Source organism: Drosophila eugracilis, unplaced genomic scaffold (assembly GCF_018153835.1).
Source record: "Drosophila eugracilis isolate 14026-0451.02 unplaced genomic scaffold, ASM1815383v1 contig_1873, whole genome shotgun sequence".
NCBI lineage: Eukaryota > Metazoa > Arthropoda > Insecta > Diptera > Drosophilidae > Drosophila > Drosophila eugracilis.
The window spans coordinates 370,407-386,337 of record NW_024572725.1 but is presented as its reverse complement, the minus strand read 5'-3'; the positions used below and the strand labels follow the sequence as shown (position 1 = coordinate 386,337).

Here is a 15,931-nt window from a genome sequence, read left to right as displayed (position 1 = left end):
TCTGACAGACTTGAGTTGGGGATTATATGTTTATCACACATTTGTGAAAATTTGAATTTTTTAGGGATTTATTTATTAATTTTCATATTTTCGTGTTTGATAACATGAGTAATTTTATCTTTCTTGAAAATTAACCAGGAAATTCATCAAATGCCTTTGACCAAAGCAGTTTTGCATATGGGTGATAGATAGGTTTTTAAGACCCCATTATAAATTGCAGAAAAATAAAATAAAATAAAAAAAAATTCTCAATCAATGGGTGAATGATGATTAAGTTTTAAAATGGAATATATGAAATAATTTAATGACCTTAGACCTTGCAGTCATTTATATGAAATTAGTAAAATGAAAATTTCTATTGCCCACTTACTTATGTAAAATTCCACGTTCTACCTGTTACATACTTTTCAACTAATTTAATATACCCCTTTTACTCTACGAGTAAAGGGTATAAATATAGAACAATCATAGAATAGGATAGAAAAAGAAATCTTCACTTTTGAATGCTTTTTTATAGGCCGCCAAATTGGGCTAAACCGGTTACCAGATGATCTGGCAACCTTAGTTTTCAGCTCTAGAGACATTTTCTCGCGCTCTAGCTGTGGTCACATTGTATATTTGTATTTGCGAAATCCTAAAAAACTTGACTTTAGATTAGGCGCAAAATAAAGATGTGGTTTGCACCGAGCACACAGATCCGATTGATTTTACTGGAGAAACCGCCGGAAATCATTTTATTTGACTTTGTGAATACAAAGTTCGGCAAGATGATCATAGGCGCCATTAATCCTCTCACCGTGGATCCGAGAGATCAAGAAGCAATTTGCGTACTTTACTTTGTGGATAAGAACGAGGAAATAACTTATAACGAAGTGATCAAGCGATGGCCAAAGTCGGTTCTCATCAAGGATAAAGCTAAGATTCAGTTGTTGGCAGATAAACTCTTCGGTGGCAATAAGGAAAACTCTGAGGTGGTTCCGATTGCCATCCTGGGCACTGAATTTCAGTTGTCTGTGTGGAAAGCTCTTGCGGACCTGAAAAGAGGGGAAACTTGCACGTATTCCCAACTGGCCGAACGCATGGGTCGTCCGAAAGCAGTCAGAGCTGTGGCCAGTGCAGTGGCCAAAAACGAAGTGGCCGTCCTCATCCCATGTCATCGGATTGTGTCCCAGAATGGAGCAACAAAGTACCATTGGGGTGCCGCCTAGAGGTGGAGAAACATCGATACGAACATCGATGACATCGATGTTTTCGAAACATCGGAAACATCGATGTTTACCGGAGGAACATCGATGTTTTTCTTTTTTTAAGGCACATTGATTGATTGACGAATTGTAAGTACATATACTTAATTTATACATGTACTTAATTTAATGGCGACGCTTTTAAAACGTTAGCTTAATAATACTTCTGCGATCCGGCATCTTCGTGCGAATCTGAAAGAGTTTTCAGTAAAGCTGGACAACTTATAAGTGAACGTCGCACGCGGCTATTATCGACCGCTGTCGATAAGCTTCTCTTTTTAAACAAAAACAAAGATGTAAATAATATGCAAATATACATATATAAAAGAGTTCGGAATAGTAAGTATAGTAGGAATATCACAATATCCAAAAGAACTATTATTTTGTTTGGACCATGTATATATTGATACATTGATATAAAATTTATTTATTTTTGTTATTATTTACAAACTAAGAATGTATACCAAAGAAGTATAACATGAATATCATGAACAGTTTTATTTTAATTTGAATTTCTTTTCGTTTTTATTTAATAAGTGATTAATAAATTGGATATTTTTTGTTGAAAATTTGACTTTTAATTTTTAAACATTACAAATTAAAATAAAGTTCAAATACATTAAAATAACTGCACACTTTTTTTATTTAAAACATCGATGTTTCATCGATGTTTTCGCCAAAAACATCGAAAACATCGATGTCCGTGAACATCGATGTTTCTCCACCTCTAGTGCCGCCCTCAAGCAGCAACTCCTTGCCTCAGAAACCATTCATACCTTCCCGAACTATTAAAAATTGTTACATGTATCTTTATTGAAAATCAGCTCCGCACAAAGGTCTTTCTGTTGGGGGTGGTAAGGGAAACGAAAATGCAGACAGGCTCGAGATTGTGCACTTCCTACTTATAAATTGTACCTACAAAATAAGAGCAAACCGTCTATTCCCGATGCAGCAGCACGAAAATGGCCAGAATGGAGAGGATGGCCCACTGGATAGAGAAGAAATCCAGAAATTAGTATGGGAATAACGCTGAAATTGGCGCAAGACTTACCTTAACCTTTGGATACTCGTTCATAAAGATCGTGATGATGCCCACATAGGGCAGGAAGCCCCTGGCCCGTCCCACAATATCCTTTTTAGTCAGCCACAGCTGGTTTGGCGCATACAGACCCCGATCATCCACGTTGTTGTTGTCGCCTTTGGTCAGGAATTTGACGGATCCATCCTCCCTATCGAATGAAAGGAGAATTAGTAAACAATTCTTTTTAAAAATTTCATTTTCCCCAGTGGTGACAAGCTATAAGCTAAGTTGAGATCCATACCAAAAGATTCTTAAAATAGTTTATACAACGGAATCCTGTTCTATAATAATAAAAATGAAAAATAAGGCAAATCAGTTTTTTAAGCTATTCAGTTTTAAAGCAATGACGTGGTCTGGATAACTCAATGATGCTGAACACAAGCTAAGAATTGTTTTATACCTATACCGAAATAAAAAGCATTTCAGTACAGTGCTAAACAAGGATATCGAAAAATCATTCTCATCTACACTGCAGTCTTAGTCCCTAATTTAATTATCGATATGGAAACCCCTTCTGGGACACGCTCCCTTTTCTATGCAATTGCACTTACTTCTCGTGCAGCTTAATTACGCGGTGCACTATGGGTATGTCTCTGCCTTCCACCTTTGAAGACTACGATCTCGCCTACGCGCACCGGCTCCTCCTTGTAGTTAGTGAGGAAGAGTAGGTCGCCACGGTGAAATGCCGGTTCCATACTTCCACTGAGCACCACCACGATCGGGGACTCGCTGCCACTGACTACCATAAGGCCCTTCCAGATCATCAACGCCGAGGAGACAATCATAGCAAAGCTTAGCACCTGGTACAACGACTGCAGGAGAGGGAAACACACGGATTAGGACGCTATATATGTACATATGCTTAGAGAAGCGGCACCGCTTACCTGACGCTTGTTCATTCTGTTGAAGTCGCCCAGCATCTCGTCGATCTGCAACATGCTGGCTACGCCCATGGTTGCGGTTGTCTGTTTTGGGCTCTTAAGGTGGATATTAACCTAGCTAAATGCAATTAAATGGGGCTTTAACAAAGCTCTTCGAAAACTCCCACGAAGACAGAAAATTACCACGTATGTGGCAGTGTGACCTTCGCAATTAGCGGCGGAAATGCCTAGCTGTACAACTAGTATTTGGTCACACTTCTCGTCTTTGGTTTCTTAAAAAAATTTAATTTTAAAAGAATGAAATAATAACAAATATCTGTTTCCTTTACATTTTTTTTTAATATTTAAATAGATACTAAAAAATAAAATCATTGAATTGAAAAATCGCTTTAAATAAATGTCTATCTAAATAAGAAAATGGCTTTTTTGACGTATATATTAACGAGCTTAAATGTTATCGTATTCTATTTGAAAATTTTAAAAACGTAATTATTAAAGTAAATTTAAAGTTAACATCTTACTTGCCCCATTCGATATACGATCTTTAAGCAACGGCAAACACGGATATTTTTTAGTTTTGTTTGACTTTTATGCCAGCTTATATGTACATATATATTATTTGACCCCGTTTCTCAAATTTTGGAATGCTCTTCTACCCTTGCTAAGCAGTTTTTAATTAATGTTTCTCTTAAGAATACTTCTGCCTCAAGAGTTGCCAGACAAGCTATCCAATAATTTCGTCTTACCATCTCCATCAGTGAGACCGTAGAGAAATCCGTACTTGGTGTGACCGCATCCGGAAACGTGAAGTGAGCGCCATCGGTTGCGTTTTTTCGCGAAATAATAAAGTAATAGAAATAAACGGAGCGACATGGGAGACAAGTTGCTGGACCCAACCCAGATCATCAATGGACTGGCTGTGATGCTGTCCTTCTTCGTGGGATATCGTTACGCCCTGAAACGTGGTGACGCCAAGGATTCATCTGACGAAGGAGCGGCAGCTACATCCTCGTTGGGATCCTCAGTGTCCAGTTCGGAAGCGCCTGTTTTGGATAAGGTGAGACAGAAACCTATCATAAGGTCTTAGGGAAGGTATTCCAAAGTTCTCACCCTTTGGCAAACCCGGTACTTGATACTTTTCACAGGTACCGCAAATGCAATATAGCACACCTACACCGGCAGTCACAAGAATAGCAGTGCAATTTTAAGCTTTTAGAACTTGTATTACTATCAAACGCTTGAAATATACATTTTGATTTTTTGAAATCGTCCAATTTGATTTTTCAAATAAGTAAAACATTGCACATGCATAATCCAACATTATAAATTTTCAATAATTGAAAAGGTTTTTAAGATATATTTAATCAATCTTATACTCCTAAATGAATTTGAATATACACCCTATTTTAATTAATTCTTGCATTTATTTTATTTCCATTAAAAAAATGTAGAATGAAACTATTGAAAAAATTACATTCTATTCGAAAAGCTATATTCATATTGTATATATATTGTTACATATTTAATGTTGGAACTTAGGTTTCTGTATTTGACACCCACATCAAAATTTCGATATTTTTTCAGTTATCCTAGAGAAAAAGAAAATATTTAGGAAATAATAAATAAAAAAATTTAGGAAATGATAGGAAAATGTGTTAAATTGTACTAAAATAGCATTTTATTGGTATTAATGACAGCTTACGAGGTACATTTGCTTCTGCGAGTGATTAAGACTAGATCGATTAAGCTGCTCTCTAGCCTGTCATTTTTCCATTGCCGTAACTTTTTTCTTACTAATTAACTGATTTACCATTTCTCTAACCCCTCAGGGCTATGGAGGCTTCAACGATAACTTCAAGATGGTCCTTGTGGTGCGCAACGACCTCAAAATGGGCAAAGGGAAGATTGCCGCCCAGTGTGGCCATGGAGCGGTAGGTGCTTACCAGCGAGCTGTGGTCAGGACGCCAAAATTGTTGAGAGCGTGGGAGAATTGTGGTTGCGCCAAAATCGCTGTACGCGTAGAGAGCGAGGCGGAGCTAATGGCTATCAAGAAGGCCGCAGAGCGCCAGCAGCTGAACACCTGCCTCATCCGCGACGCCGGTCGCACCCAGATCGAGGCGAACTCCAAGACAGTGCTGGCCGTGGGTCCAGCGGCTGCCGCAGACATTGACCGTGTCACCGGTCACCTGAAGCTGCTGTAAGATCCGCATTACGGGAACTCTCACAGGCCATAAGGCATCACTAATTCACTGGAGTGCAACCCGACAATTCTCAAAGCAATAGGACGCGTGGGTGGAGCGGTGGAGGAGTCTAGAGATGGCGTCATGCCACCGGGAAGAGCGACGACTGTGACATGCAAGTTAAGCTAAGATTTACGTTATCACGTTCACTGTGAGCCGAGCTATTAAATATTAAACGATTACCAGTCCATTGTGGAACTGCAAAGCTCCTAAACGAAGATTTTCTGTTTTTCTTTAAATACACAATACCTAGCTTATGCGCTTGGAATTTGAATTATTACGATCCCAAGAACAGATTAATACTCTTTGTGGAAGTTATGATTGTTTTTAATATACTTCCAAATCAAGCTTATAATAAAAATGGTAAAAGCTCAAGCGGTACAAAAAGGTAGTATTTTCACAGAGTTGTTCTCTCGGAAGAGGAAATGTGAATTTTGTTTGTGTTTCTTACAACTAACAATCCATACTTAATCACTAAAAAGTCCAGGCATAATCATTGTCTCCCTGCGGTGTCTGCTGGTGCTGCATTTGCTCTGGTTGCAGCGGGGGCATGGCCTGCTGCTGCATGCCTTGGTGCTGCAACTGCTCCATTCCCTGCTGGAAGTCCAGTTGCGGTGCCTGCTGGTAGTCAAGATTCGTGGGCTCGTTTGACGAATCCACGAGGTAGATTTGCGACTGCGATTGCTGCCCCAATTGCTGGTGGTGCTGCATGGCGTATTCTCCATCGTCGAAGACCTCCTTTTTGATGCGCACCCGAGAACCATCGTCTTCCTCATCACTCTCCGAAATGTCCAGATCATCATCGATGCCCATTCCATTGTTCAAAGTATTAGAAGGCATTTCCGACGGCATTTGCATAGCCATGGAATCATCCTCTTGAGGCGGTAGGCTCATACCCAAGGCTGAAGCGGCAGCGGCACTTGTGCTGGCCTCGGGAGGATTGTATGGCCCATTGTCATCTTGAACATGGGATAGGAAATTGGTAAAGGCACCCTGCAAGGCACTGGGCTCGCCAAGATTCTGCCGCGGCTTGTGCATGGCCAGAAAGTCGGAGGGATCGTAGTTGGGGTCCACATCCATGGACTCATCTGAAAAATTTTGAAAACATCGATTATTGTTAACGTATAATGAAGATCGAATCATTTATAGGACTTTCGGGGTAGGGACATGGACATCGAGGGCACAACACAAACACTTAGTAGGAATAATAGAGACCTTGCTGCTGTTGAGCATAGTAGCCCACGCCACTCAACTGCACCATTGCTTCGGCCACCTGCTGGCTGTCATCCTCACCGATCGGCTCCTCTGCTCAGGCGATTTGGGTAAAATCAGAAACAGAAATAAAATCCAAACAAGGTCAGCGATTGAAAGTGGTTTTTAAGATTAGTTTTAAGCTTCTAAATAGGGACCAAGAACCGTAATAAATATGATTTTAACATCAATTATATTAGGTAAATTATAGACAGTCTTCCAAGGATTTCATTTTTAAATCAATGAGTTACTTATCTTCTAATAACTTTATAAACGATCGGACAAATATGATCTTAGCAATCCAATCATTGTATTTCGGATTTAAGTATACAGTATTATATTTAAATAAATAAGATTCTCTTCCGTTTTGTACATTTTACAAGAAATTTTGTGACTAAACGACGGTTCCTGTCATAGGAAGATCCGAATTAAGTACCCACCTGCCATCTGCTGGGCATCGATATCGATTTCCGTTTTGATGTTCTTGGGATCGAACATACCATCACTGCTTTCGGCGGGAGCATGAATACGTTCGCCCTGATCCAAAATGCTGGCCGCATTGTTCTCGTCTTCGGATACCTCCTGGAAGTCCTCCTCCTCATCATCGTCTTCGTCATCTGTCGAACATTGCAGGTCTAATGGAAAACAAGATAACTTTTAAAATGATTCAAAAATAGGTGGGCGATTTGTGCATTACCAAGAACTGAAACAAAATGTAAGTTATTTATAAAATTTAAAAAAAAGTTCGAAGTTAAATCTAAAGTCATGCAAAAATTAGGCACACAAGATTATCGTAAAAGTTAGTAAGTCCAAACATAAAATGAGGTGCATGTGAAAAAGCTGTGAGCGTATAAAAGAATTTTGGGTTTCATGTATGAATATTACAAAATTGATGCAAGTGAGTATTTGTGTGGTGGCCCTCTGGCTTAGTTGCGATTAGTCGGCGATTAGAGGCTTACCTTCATCCAGGAAGTAAGCTTGCGTCTGACTCATGTTTGAGGCAAGGCTGTCCTTCCTCGGACGGCCCCGACCACGCTTAACCGGATTCTGGGATTTGACTAGAAAAGGTAAAAGTTTTTGCAGTTCGTACATGGCAACAGTAGCAGGATTTTCAATCGTTTTTATGTGTTCGGGTGTAGGGCTATAGGCATATAGGCTATACCTAAATCAGATCCCGTTGGTGTACGCATTATCGGCCAGAAAGAAACTTTAAATTCATTTTATGGCCTGATTTTTGGGTTTTCTCTTTACAATAATCAATATTCATTTTAAACCTTCAATTAAGTTTTTCAAAAGATACAAATATTTACTATTTTAATTACTTAATTAGTTGTCAAAACTTATTATTATGCAACATGGCTCAATTCCCAAAAATTTATATTCGATTTGGGTTGGGTATACTATTAGATATATACTGAGACATGCACAGCGATGATATCCATTTCCTTAATATCTACGTGAATAGCTATGCAAAGATTTGGAGATTATCTAAACATTATCCATTCATACGTTTAATTATACTACTTTTAAGACGGAATAATAGTCTGGGATTAGTATAAGCAGAGGGATCCGTCCGGATCCATGTCAACCGTAACCAAAGGGTTTGCCATATGCAAATTTTGTATAGTTCACTTATAGTTTACTAATTTCAAAATGTAGGAGGAAGCGTGATAAATACCAATAGTACTTAAGAATTCCAGGAGAAAGATTAAATGTAGTAATGTATGTGAATGCGATTGTAGAGATAGTGCCACAGATCATTAACCGATCAGGCAAAGTAAGTATGAAGAAAGAGACCCTATACCACTTACCCTCCTCGACGGGATCGCGCTGCTTGCGTGGTCTTCCCCTTCCACGCTTCACTTCACTAGGTCCTGGAGGCAGAGGCTTGCGCAACGGAGTGGTATGAGAACCACTCATCTCAGCTCCCATGCTGCGATGAATGGAGTTAGCTGATGGTCCTGCGTGACCCTCCACATCAATATAGTCGTCGCCCGGAGAGCTAGCTCGACTGCCGCGATCAAAGTTGTAGTCATCATTGCCCCAGGCTTCGTCCAGCTCAGGTGCATTCTCTCTAGCACGCTCTTGTGTCTTTGCTATGTTATTCTCTAACTGGGAGCAGTGGTCTGCGAACTAGTTAAGAGCATAAATAGGATGAACTTATGTAGTTTGATTATTAATATATATAAAGCAACGTACCCCTTCCAACTGGGTTTGTGCGTATTCCAGTATTTTCTTGGCGAACTTGGTGTAGCGCGTATCGCTGCCATTATACTGCTCACAGTTTGTGGCAATCAACTCGATGTCACTTAAGAACTCTGCGCGACTGTGGTACCGATGACCTGGGTTAAAAGTACGATTAATAATTAATACTCTAACTATTCTTTAATTATAATAATTTAACAGGTTTTCAGGAACATGTGTAAGCCAATAACGGATAACCATAAGAACTTACCTTCAATTTTCTTGTTAATTGTTTCCAGGTCCATGGGTCTCTTGATGACTATGTAGTAGTCTTTGACTTGTTTTTTGTTGACCGGCTTGAGGAAAGGCCAGCTCTCGGTTAGTTGTTTGATCTGCGTAAGCAGCTTATCAAAGATGAAGGAAAGGGCCACCTGGTCGTCGTCGTCTAACAGCGGGTTAATGGCCTTTTCGAGACGCATCAGCTTATCTTCACGCTCAGCGAGCAATTCAAAGCAGCTGGAGAACATGCGCTGGGCGGCCACAGTATAGGCACTTTGTGGCCCATTGTATATGAGCGAATTGTCTACGATCTGCTTGAGATCCTCTAGAAACATCTCTCGACTCGTGTACCGCCTCTGGCGAATATACTCCCTCATTGTTTGAAGGTCCATAGGCTTGGTCACCACGCGGTAGTAGTCTGGCACCTTTTTCGCATTCACCGGGAAGAGGAATGGTGATACATCGGGCATGGTACGCAGCTCGTTGTGGATGATTTCCAGTATGGAGGATAGAACGACCACAGGATCGGTACGTCTTCGATTGGCCGTTTTGTTGTGACGCTGAAGGTAGTCGCAATGGGGATCACCACCTACTCTGCGCTTCTTCTTGCCCATTCCATCTCGGGGAACCTTTAAGGTGAGACCCGAGCTAGAGCCACTGCGTCGCTTGCCGTCATCAACACCATGCCGCTTGAGCACCTTGCTGCTAAGGGTCACCTTGGTGCCATCGACATTCACAAGATCGTCGTCATCCATGTTCATCTCTTTTTCACTCTGCTCGTCCATATCATCGGCCAGAGAGGGATTCGACTGGGACAGACTGCTCTGCATACCTGTGTACAGGGGACATGCCTTGTTTGTTCTCATGTGACCCACTTGACCACAAGCGCCGCACTTCAGCTTCAGATCTGGCTTCAACTTAAACTTCTTGCGCGAGGGACTGACTTCCTTGTAGCCACTATCCCGCTCCTTGTGCGAGTGTCCTCCCGAGCTCTTGGGATCGCCCAAGGATGTGGGCATTCCACCTGGCTGTAGCTTCTGGTTCTGGGCTAACTGCGCCAGGCGTTCGCGCTCCTGGTTGCGTTTGATTCGACGCAACTGCTCCTGGATGCGTCTCTTCTCCCGTTTCATCTCCTCTTTCTGTTGTTCGTCTAGCGTGGCGAACTGCTTGATAAATTGCTCATCCTTAGTGGTGCGGATCTTGATATAGGCATCAATTACAGGCTGCCGCCGCACAGTTTCCACGCGGGTATATTCCTTTCCATCGTTTCCTCTGAAAGTGCGCGTAATGCGAAGAATTCTGCCCTGATTGCTAGTCGCGAGCATCTGCTGACCGGCCTCCTCCTTGCCTTTGGCTCCTTTAGCGCCTCCACTGCCACTTGGACCCCCGTGTTCTTCATCCAGCTGACGGAGCAATTCCTGGCGTTCCAGTTCTTCACGTTCCCTAGATAGCTGTGTCGAAGTCTTTTTATTTGACAGCATGTTCTCCAGATTTTTGCCAAGTTCTTCGAGGTCAGATTCCTCGGAGGCTGAGGACTCGGCCTCGTCGGTGGAAAGCACCTCTGAACTAGCGAGTACTCGGTTTTGCAAGTCGAAAATGCGTTGGCACTCTTCCTTGTAACGCTCCTGATGCTCAGCAATGGAAAACCTGTTACCACGAGAGAACTTATCCATTCCCTCTTCGCCGGCCTTCGCTTTCTCTGTGGACAAGGTGCGCACTACGTCAATAACTTCCCAGCGAGATAGCTTTTTAATTTCCTCCTCGGGAACCTTAAATTGACGCAGGAGCTCCTTTGCTCGCTGAAGCGGCAACCGACGCAGATCTGCATCCGTTCCGGTGACCGACCGTTTTGGCTGTGACTCTTGCTCCTCCTTGGTTTGCTGTGAACCAAATTAGAAAAAAGGATTTTATAAAATGTTATTTCATGTTACGATTATATATTGATGTTACCGTAGGCTTGTTTGGCACTCGAACGTAGGAGAATCCCTCACCACATCCCGTTGGATCAGCGGGACCACTCAGCTGGAGCAAGCACTTTCCTCTCATGGCTTGGATATATGCGCGAGTTGTGTTCCATGGGGCCACCTTAACTTCGTCGTCAAGTTTTAGTTGCGCCTCCTCGTCATCATCTTCTTGAGGGGCGAACAAGAACTTTTCTCCATAGCCTGCGTCCTAAAAATAGGCAAAACCCGTTTTTAAGTTAAGCTTAGTAAATCAACAGGATTGTTTCGACTGCCATGCAGGCAGGACCGAGATTAATTTAAATAGTACCAACCTTTAAGCGTTGTTCCGCCGCTATCATGCTGAAGTAGGCGCAGCACTGCTCTGGTGAAACCATGGCTCTGATTTCCTCCTCCGATGGCAAGCGAAACTCTGGCTTGATAACCCACCAATTGGAGTCCATTCCCGTGCGCTTAAAGTCGGCGCACTGCTTCAATCGCTTACGAATGCTGCTCTCCGAATGTGCGGGAAAAGCCTGTTTTATGTCATCCATTCGTATGCGACGCGGATTGTCACGACTCTTCCAGAACAAGCGGTATATAAAGACCTGAAGAAAGTCTCGAGTGAAGTTATTTGCCCGCTTGGAGTTCGGACCCGGAACCTCGTAGAGTGGACACTCCTGGCCCACCGTAAAGATCGAGTTCACGGATCGGATCCAGTAGCTGTTGCGTGTGCGAATCACAAGAAAATCGTTATGGGCCATCTTGTGGGGATAAATAGGCGCCCGGTACATATTGTTCTCAATCGCTTGGATGCACTGGCCTGGATGCAAGATGCCCAGGAAGGGGCTGGTATGCGCAAAGGCTACTTCTCCATAGACATAATCTTGTGGTCCGCTGTCCTTCTCCGCCTTGCGTTTATAGTAGTTCTTAATCTTAGAACACATGCCTACTTGGTTCATCAGCGGCGGGTGCTCCTCGCAGAATTCAGCCAGCACGATGTCACCGTCTCTGCCGCTCAGATCCTCCGGGTTTCGCATGAAGAACACGTCTCCACCACCGGAAGCAATACGCTCTACCTCGCGCTGCTTTGCCTTTTTCGCAATGGTCTTAAGCAGGGGGAAAACGGGATGGGGTGTTACCTGAGCCATTGGGCCGTGCGAGTACTTCTTTAGGGGCGGACGATGGAATGAACGAAGCTTCGTTGGTCCCATGTGTGTTGGCACGAACGGAGCACGAAGTTCTACCACCGGAGTCGAGTGTTGGATAAGATTTCCGCCACCCACCTTTAGACGCAACGTCGGTTCTGTCTTGGGTGTGTAGTACCTTAAAGGGGTTCAAGAATTACGTTGTGCTTCCTTAGGTTATATATAGTAAACTTACGTATCGTTAGATATGTTGAAGGGATCACGGTCAGGACTTTTGGGTGGGGGCGGAGGTGTGTCTTCCGGCCAACACGTTAATTACGCCTGCCTTGCCAAGTAGGATTTTAGACTTCTTCACATGAGGATGGGGTATTTTGATCTTGGGCGGGGGACCCGTACTCTTGTTAATTTTAGATGGATCGATGTCATCGGGTATGCCTAGGATTATGTTCTCGTCGTTGGGGTCCAGTGTGAGCACCTTCGGTTTGGGTACCTTGCTCATTTGCTGTGCATCCCATATGACTTCATCCTCCCACTTGTGGTATATGAGCTCCTCATTCTCCACAGGGAAAAGACTGTACCAGGTGTCATCGGGTGCCTCCACTGGCTTCGCTTGGGCACTATAATTAGAATAACTTTTAGACTGAAATAATGGTAAATGGCTAAGAAAATAAATTACTTTTGCTGGGCTTTCTTGCTAGATGCTGCCGAGCCCTTGTTGGAACTACCAGACGGGTTTCCGACCGGCAGGGAAGTTTTTCCCGGCTGGCTGAAGGCGCCAGCAGTTCTTGATCCACTAGAAGGCAACCATCCAGCTGCATTTGTCTTGGAGTTAAGTTTTTGCAGCACCTTGGCTTTGATGTCGTTGCCATCCCAGACCACGTCGTCCTCCCAGTGCAGTTGTGAGACCATCAAAAAGGCATCGTCGGCTATACTTGGCTCCTCGGCTTCTCCATCTGGACTGTTTGCATGGTGCTCTTCCTTGACCTGCGGTTGAGACGACGAGGTGGCCGTCTTTGTCTTAAAACCATAGTTGAATCCCTCCCCGGAGTCGGGAACTTCCAACATATCGTACCAAATCTGTGCCGGCCCGTAACGCCAGTCGGCCACCTTGGGCTTCTGGTCGCTGTTCTCTCCATTGTCCGGACCTTCCTGACGCACGTCTTCGCTATTAAAGTCGCCCAGCAGTTTGTCCTCATCGTCGGACATGCACTCCGCCGGCGTTGGCTCCGGACCAAAGTGCAGACTAAAGCCGCGCTTTCGCGGCTCCTCAGTGTCGCTTGTGGAATCTGAGCTACCTGCGTTGGTCGGCTTTAAGGCAGGAGTTAAAATAACCGTTAATTATCTTCATCAAATCTTCCTTTAACTAAAATTCCTACCTTCTGATCTCTGGACTGGTTGCGTTTTCGGCGACGATTGCGAACATGCCGCCAGATCTGGGGCAAACTTGTTGGTTTACCTGGGCCAAAGAGTCGCGAAAAGCGTAGCACCTTTTGTGGGCGAAAATCGGGAAAGAGCTCGCGCACATCCACATTCTGGTACTTGGAAGGCAGTATGTCTGCCAGTGGCGTGTCCAGCTTACGATCTGCATCTAAAAGGCATGAAGAACATAAAGTATTGTTCTTAGCTGTATTGCGGTATATGCTTACCCTTGGGATCGTTTGCTTTGGAATCACTAGCACTTGGACTGGTGGCATCATTTGGTTTGGTCGGCTCATCAGTGCCGCTGCCCGAGCCCGATCGCATCGGAGCACTTGGTGGAGGCATAAGTTCTTTGTCGTCCTTGGCTAATAACAGAGATAATTATTTATTAAGAGCCACTTAATCGTTTGACAGAACATTCATAAATCATTTTTACTATGATAGAATCCGTTCACTTACTCAACTTGGCCTCCACCTTAGAGGCGGGAATGGCATCCTCCAAGTCGTCGTAAGGCGCCGGTTCTTCCGGCGGCGTCCGTGGGCAATCTTCGGATAGTTCAGTGATATCTGAGTAATCTATGGCATCGTCCTGAGCCCTTACGGCACCATCCTCCTTTTCATCACTTTTTACGCCTGCCTTAAGGGCATCGAAGGCGCTCAATCCTCCGCCTGCATTGTCCTCAGTCTTTTCATCCTCGTCTTCCGACAACGGTTCGGCCTCCTTGCGGTCAATTACCTCGAGCAGCATAGAATCCAAACCCAATCTGAAATAACGGGGATTTTGATTGTTCCGTGTATATTGAAGTTTGTGATGAAAAAGGTTTAAGTATCGCTTTATAATCAAATGTAGCTGACTATATCGAAGAAAAGTAATGATTCTGGCCGGACATATTCAATATTTTATATATATTTACACTATATTTCTTATAAAACAAATTGACGAACACGAAAGGTAATCGTACGAAAGAACAAGAGGTTTTAGGCACATCATTCGTATGTATCATTGCTGCGTATGCATCTTGAGACTTCCAAATTCTTCCACACATAGGCAAGAAAAAAGAGACCCCACTCATTGGTTACTCCTGAGCAAGATACTAATAAGGTTTTTATGGCGGCAGACAGCTATTTATACCTCGATGTTTTCTGTCACTACATGTTAATCTCCGGATAACTATACTCACTTGGACAGCGATCCAATGTTTTCCCGGAGCTCCGCATCGAATGCGCCTCCGCGTCCCTCGCCATCATCGTCGGCCAGTAGTCTGCCCTCGGAATCGATGTTCCCAAAAAGTATCCCGGTCAAGTCCAGGCCATTGCCGATCGATCCCTCGTCATCACTGTTGTCCGATTCCATCTCCATTTCCATCGGATTACAATGTTAATCTTAAAATCTTAATTTGTTTTTGCCGACTAAATTTTTCCAACGAAAACAAAGTTAAGTGTGACCGTTGTTGAACATCTGAAAGATATCACAGTGTAAATGCAACGCATTTTATGAAATATAAAGGTTGTGAACATGGATAAGTCACTTTGCTGCAGTACTCTTCACTATGTCGTGAACTATAACTATATCGTTACCACTACCGACACAGCGGCAAACAATTCATCAACAAATCTAAATTGGCATTAAAATATCATAGTTGACCATAGTTTCAACAAAAAAAAAATCATTTGAAGAACATAATCATTAAGCTGAGATTATTCCCAGCTCTTTTAACATATAGAATGACTAATGAACTTAAGAAATGAGGAATTTCGAATTTTCGAATTCAGTTAGTTACATTTTAAAATAGGAAGTCTTGTTCCGCAGTGTTTCCACCTTCAACCGCGTTTGGCTTAATTTATAAAATTTAAACCTTGCTTCCACAGAACTCCCATAAAATACCAATTGGAGCTGGAGCACCTCATGGTAGCGTGCATGGACCAACACTGTATATAGTTTACACAACAGACCTTACGACAACCAGTCTTACAAAAACCTCAATATTTTCTGATGATACTGCCATTCTAAGTCGAGCTAAGTGCCCCATAAGAGCAACCCAACAGTGAAGTAACACATCATGGACTCCACCTGGATAGACGGTTTACTTAACATTTGTGAACATTTTAAGTGTTTATTTCATTGTAATGAAGTTCTAACGTAAATAATAATCTTCTTAAATAATAATCTTCTTGTTTTGGTTTGCAGATGTGCACTGAGAGAAAGAATAACACTTTTTTTTGATAATTCATCACTCATTTTAACACACTCGCGCCGATGGCCC

General features: G+C 42.9%; 4 protein-coding genes across 4 annotated transcripts; 2 read left to right on the top strand and 2 right to left on the bottom strand.

Moving 5' to 3' along the window:
- The first annotated feature begins 601 nt into the window (after positions 1-601).
- Positions 602-1,762, top strand: LOC108116147 (methylated-DNA--protein-cysteine methyltransferase, inducible). The gene is made up of 2 exons (XM_017227883.2): positions 602-1,334; positions 1,398-1,762. Exon 1 carries the CDS (start codon positions 672-674, stop codon positions 1,206-1,208), a length of 537 nt encoding a protein of 178 aa, XP_017083372.1. The 5' UTR covers positions 602-671; the 3' UTR covers positions 1,209-1,334; positions 1,398-1,762.
- Positions 1,763-2,032: 270 nt separating this feature from the next.
- Positions 2,033-3,426, bottom strand: LOC108116146 (signal peptidase complex catalytic subunit SEC11A). The gene is given in 5 exon segments (XM_017227882.2): positions 2,033-2,232; positions 2,296-2,473; positions 2,877-2,932; positions 2,934-3,137; positions 3,210-3,426. Coding segments are annotated over 5 exon segments (558 nt in total). The 5' UTR covers positions 3,279-3,426; the 3' UTR covers positions 2,033-2,181.
- A 555-nt stretch (positions 3,427-3,981) lies between these two features.
- LOC108116138 (probable peptidyl-tRNA hydrolase 2) lies at positions 3,982-5,664 on the top strand. The gene is made up of 2 exons (XM_017227868.1): positions 3,982-4,263; positions 5,036-5,664. Exons 1-2 carry the CDS (start codon positions 4,078-4,080, stop codon positions 5,405-5,407), a joined length of 558 nt encoding a protein of 185 aa, XP_017083357.1. The 5' UTR covers positions 3,982-4,077; the 3' UTR covers positions 5,408-5,664.
- Positions 5,665-5,757: 93 nt separating this feature from the next.
- Positions 5,758-15,107, bottom strand: LOC108116137 (transcription initiation factor TFIID subunit 1). Its single transcript, XM_017227864.2, is given in 16 exon segments — positions 5,758-6,534; positions 6,662-6,751; positions 7,138-7,332; positions 7,657-7,755; positions 8,509-8,830; positions 8,897-9,039; positions 9,153-11,040; positions 11,111-11,332; positions 11,436-12,426; positions 12,484-12,548; positions 12,550-12,865; positions 12,925-13,556; positions 13,625-13,836; positions 13,895-14,032; positions 14,127-14,431; positions 14,849-15,107. Coding segments are annotated over 16 exon segments (6,417 nt in total). The 5' UTR covers positions 15,034-15,107; the 3' UTR covers positions 5,758-5,920.
- Between the last annotated feature and the right edge of the window lie 824 nt (positions 15,108-15,931).

Excerpts from the sequence above, each read along its gene's own strand:
- LOC108116138 (XM_017227868.1), top strand. The coding sequence starts at position 4,078 with ATGGGAGACAAGTTGCTGGACCCAACCCAGATCATCAATGGACTGGCT. Across the intron at positions 4,264-5,035 it reads AAGCGCCTGTTTTGGATAAG|GGCTATGGAGGCTTCAACGA; the intron begins GTGAGACAGAAA and ends CTAACCCCTCAG.
- LOC108116147 (XM_017227883.2), top strand. The coding sequence starts at position 672 with ATGTGGTTTGCACCGAGCACACAGATCCGATTGATTTTACTGGAGAAA.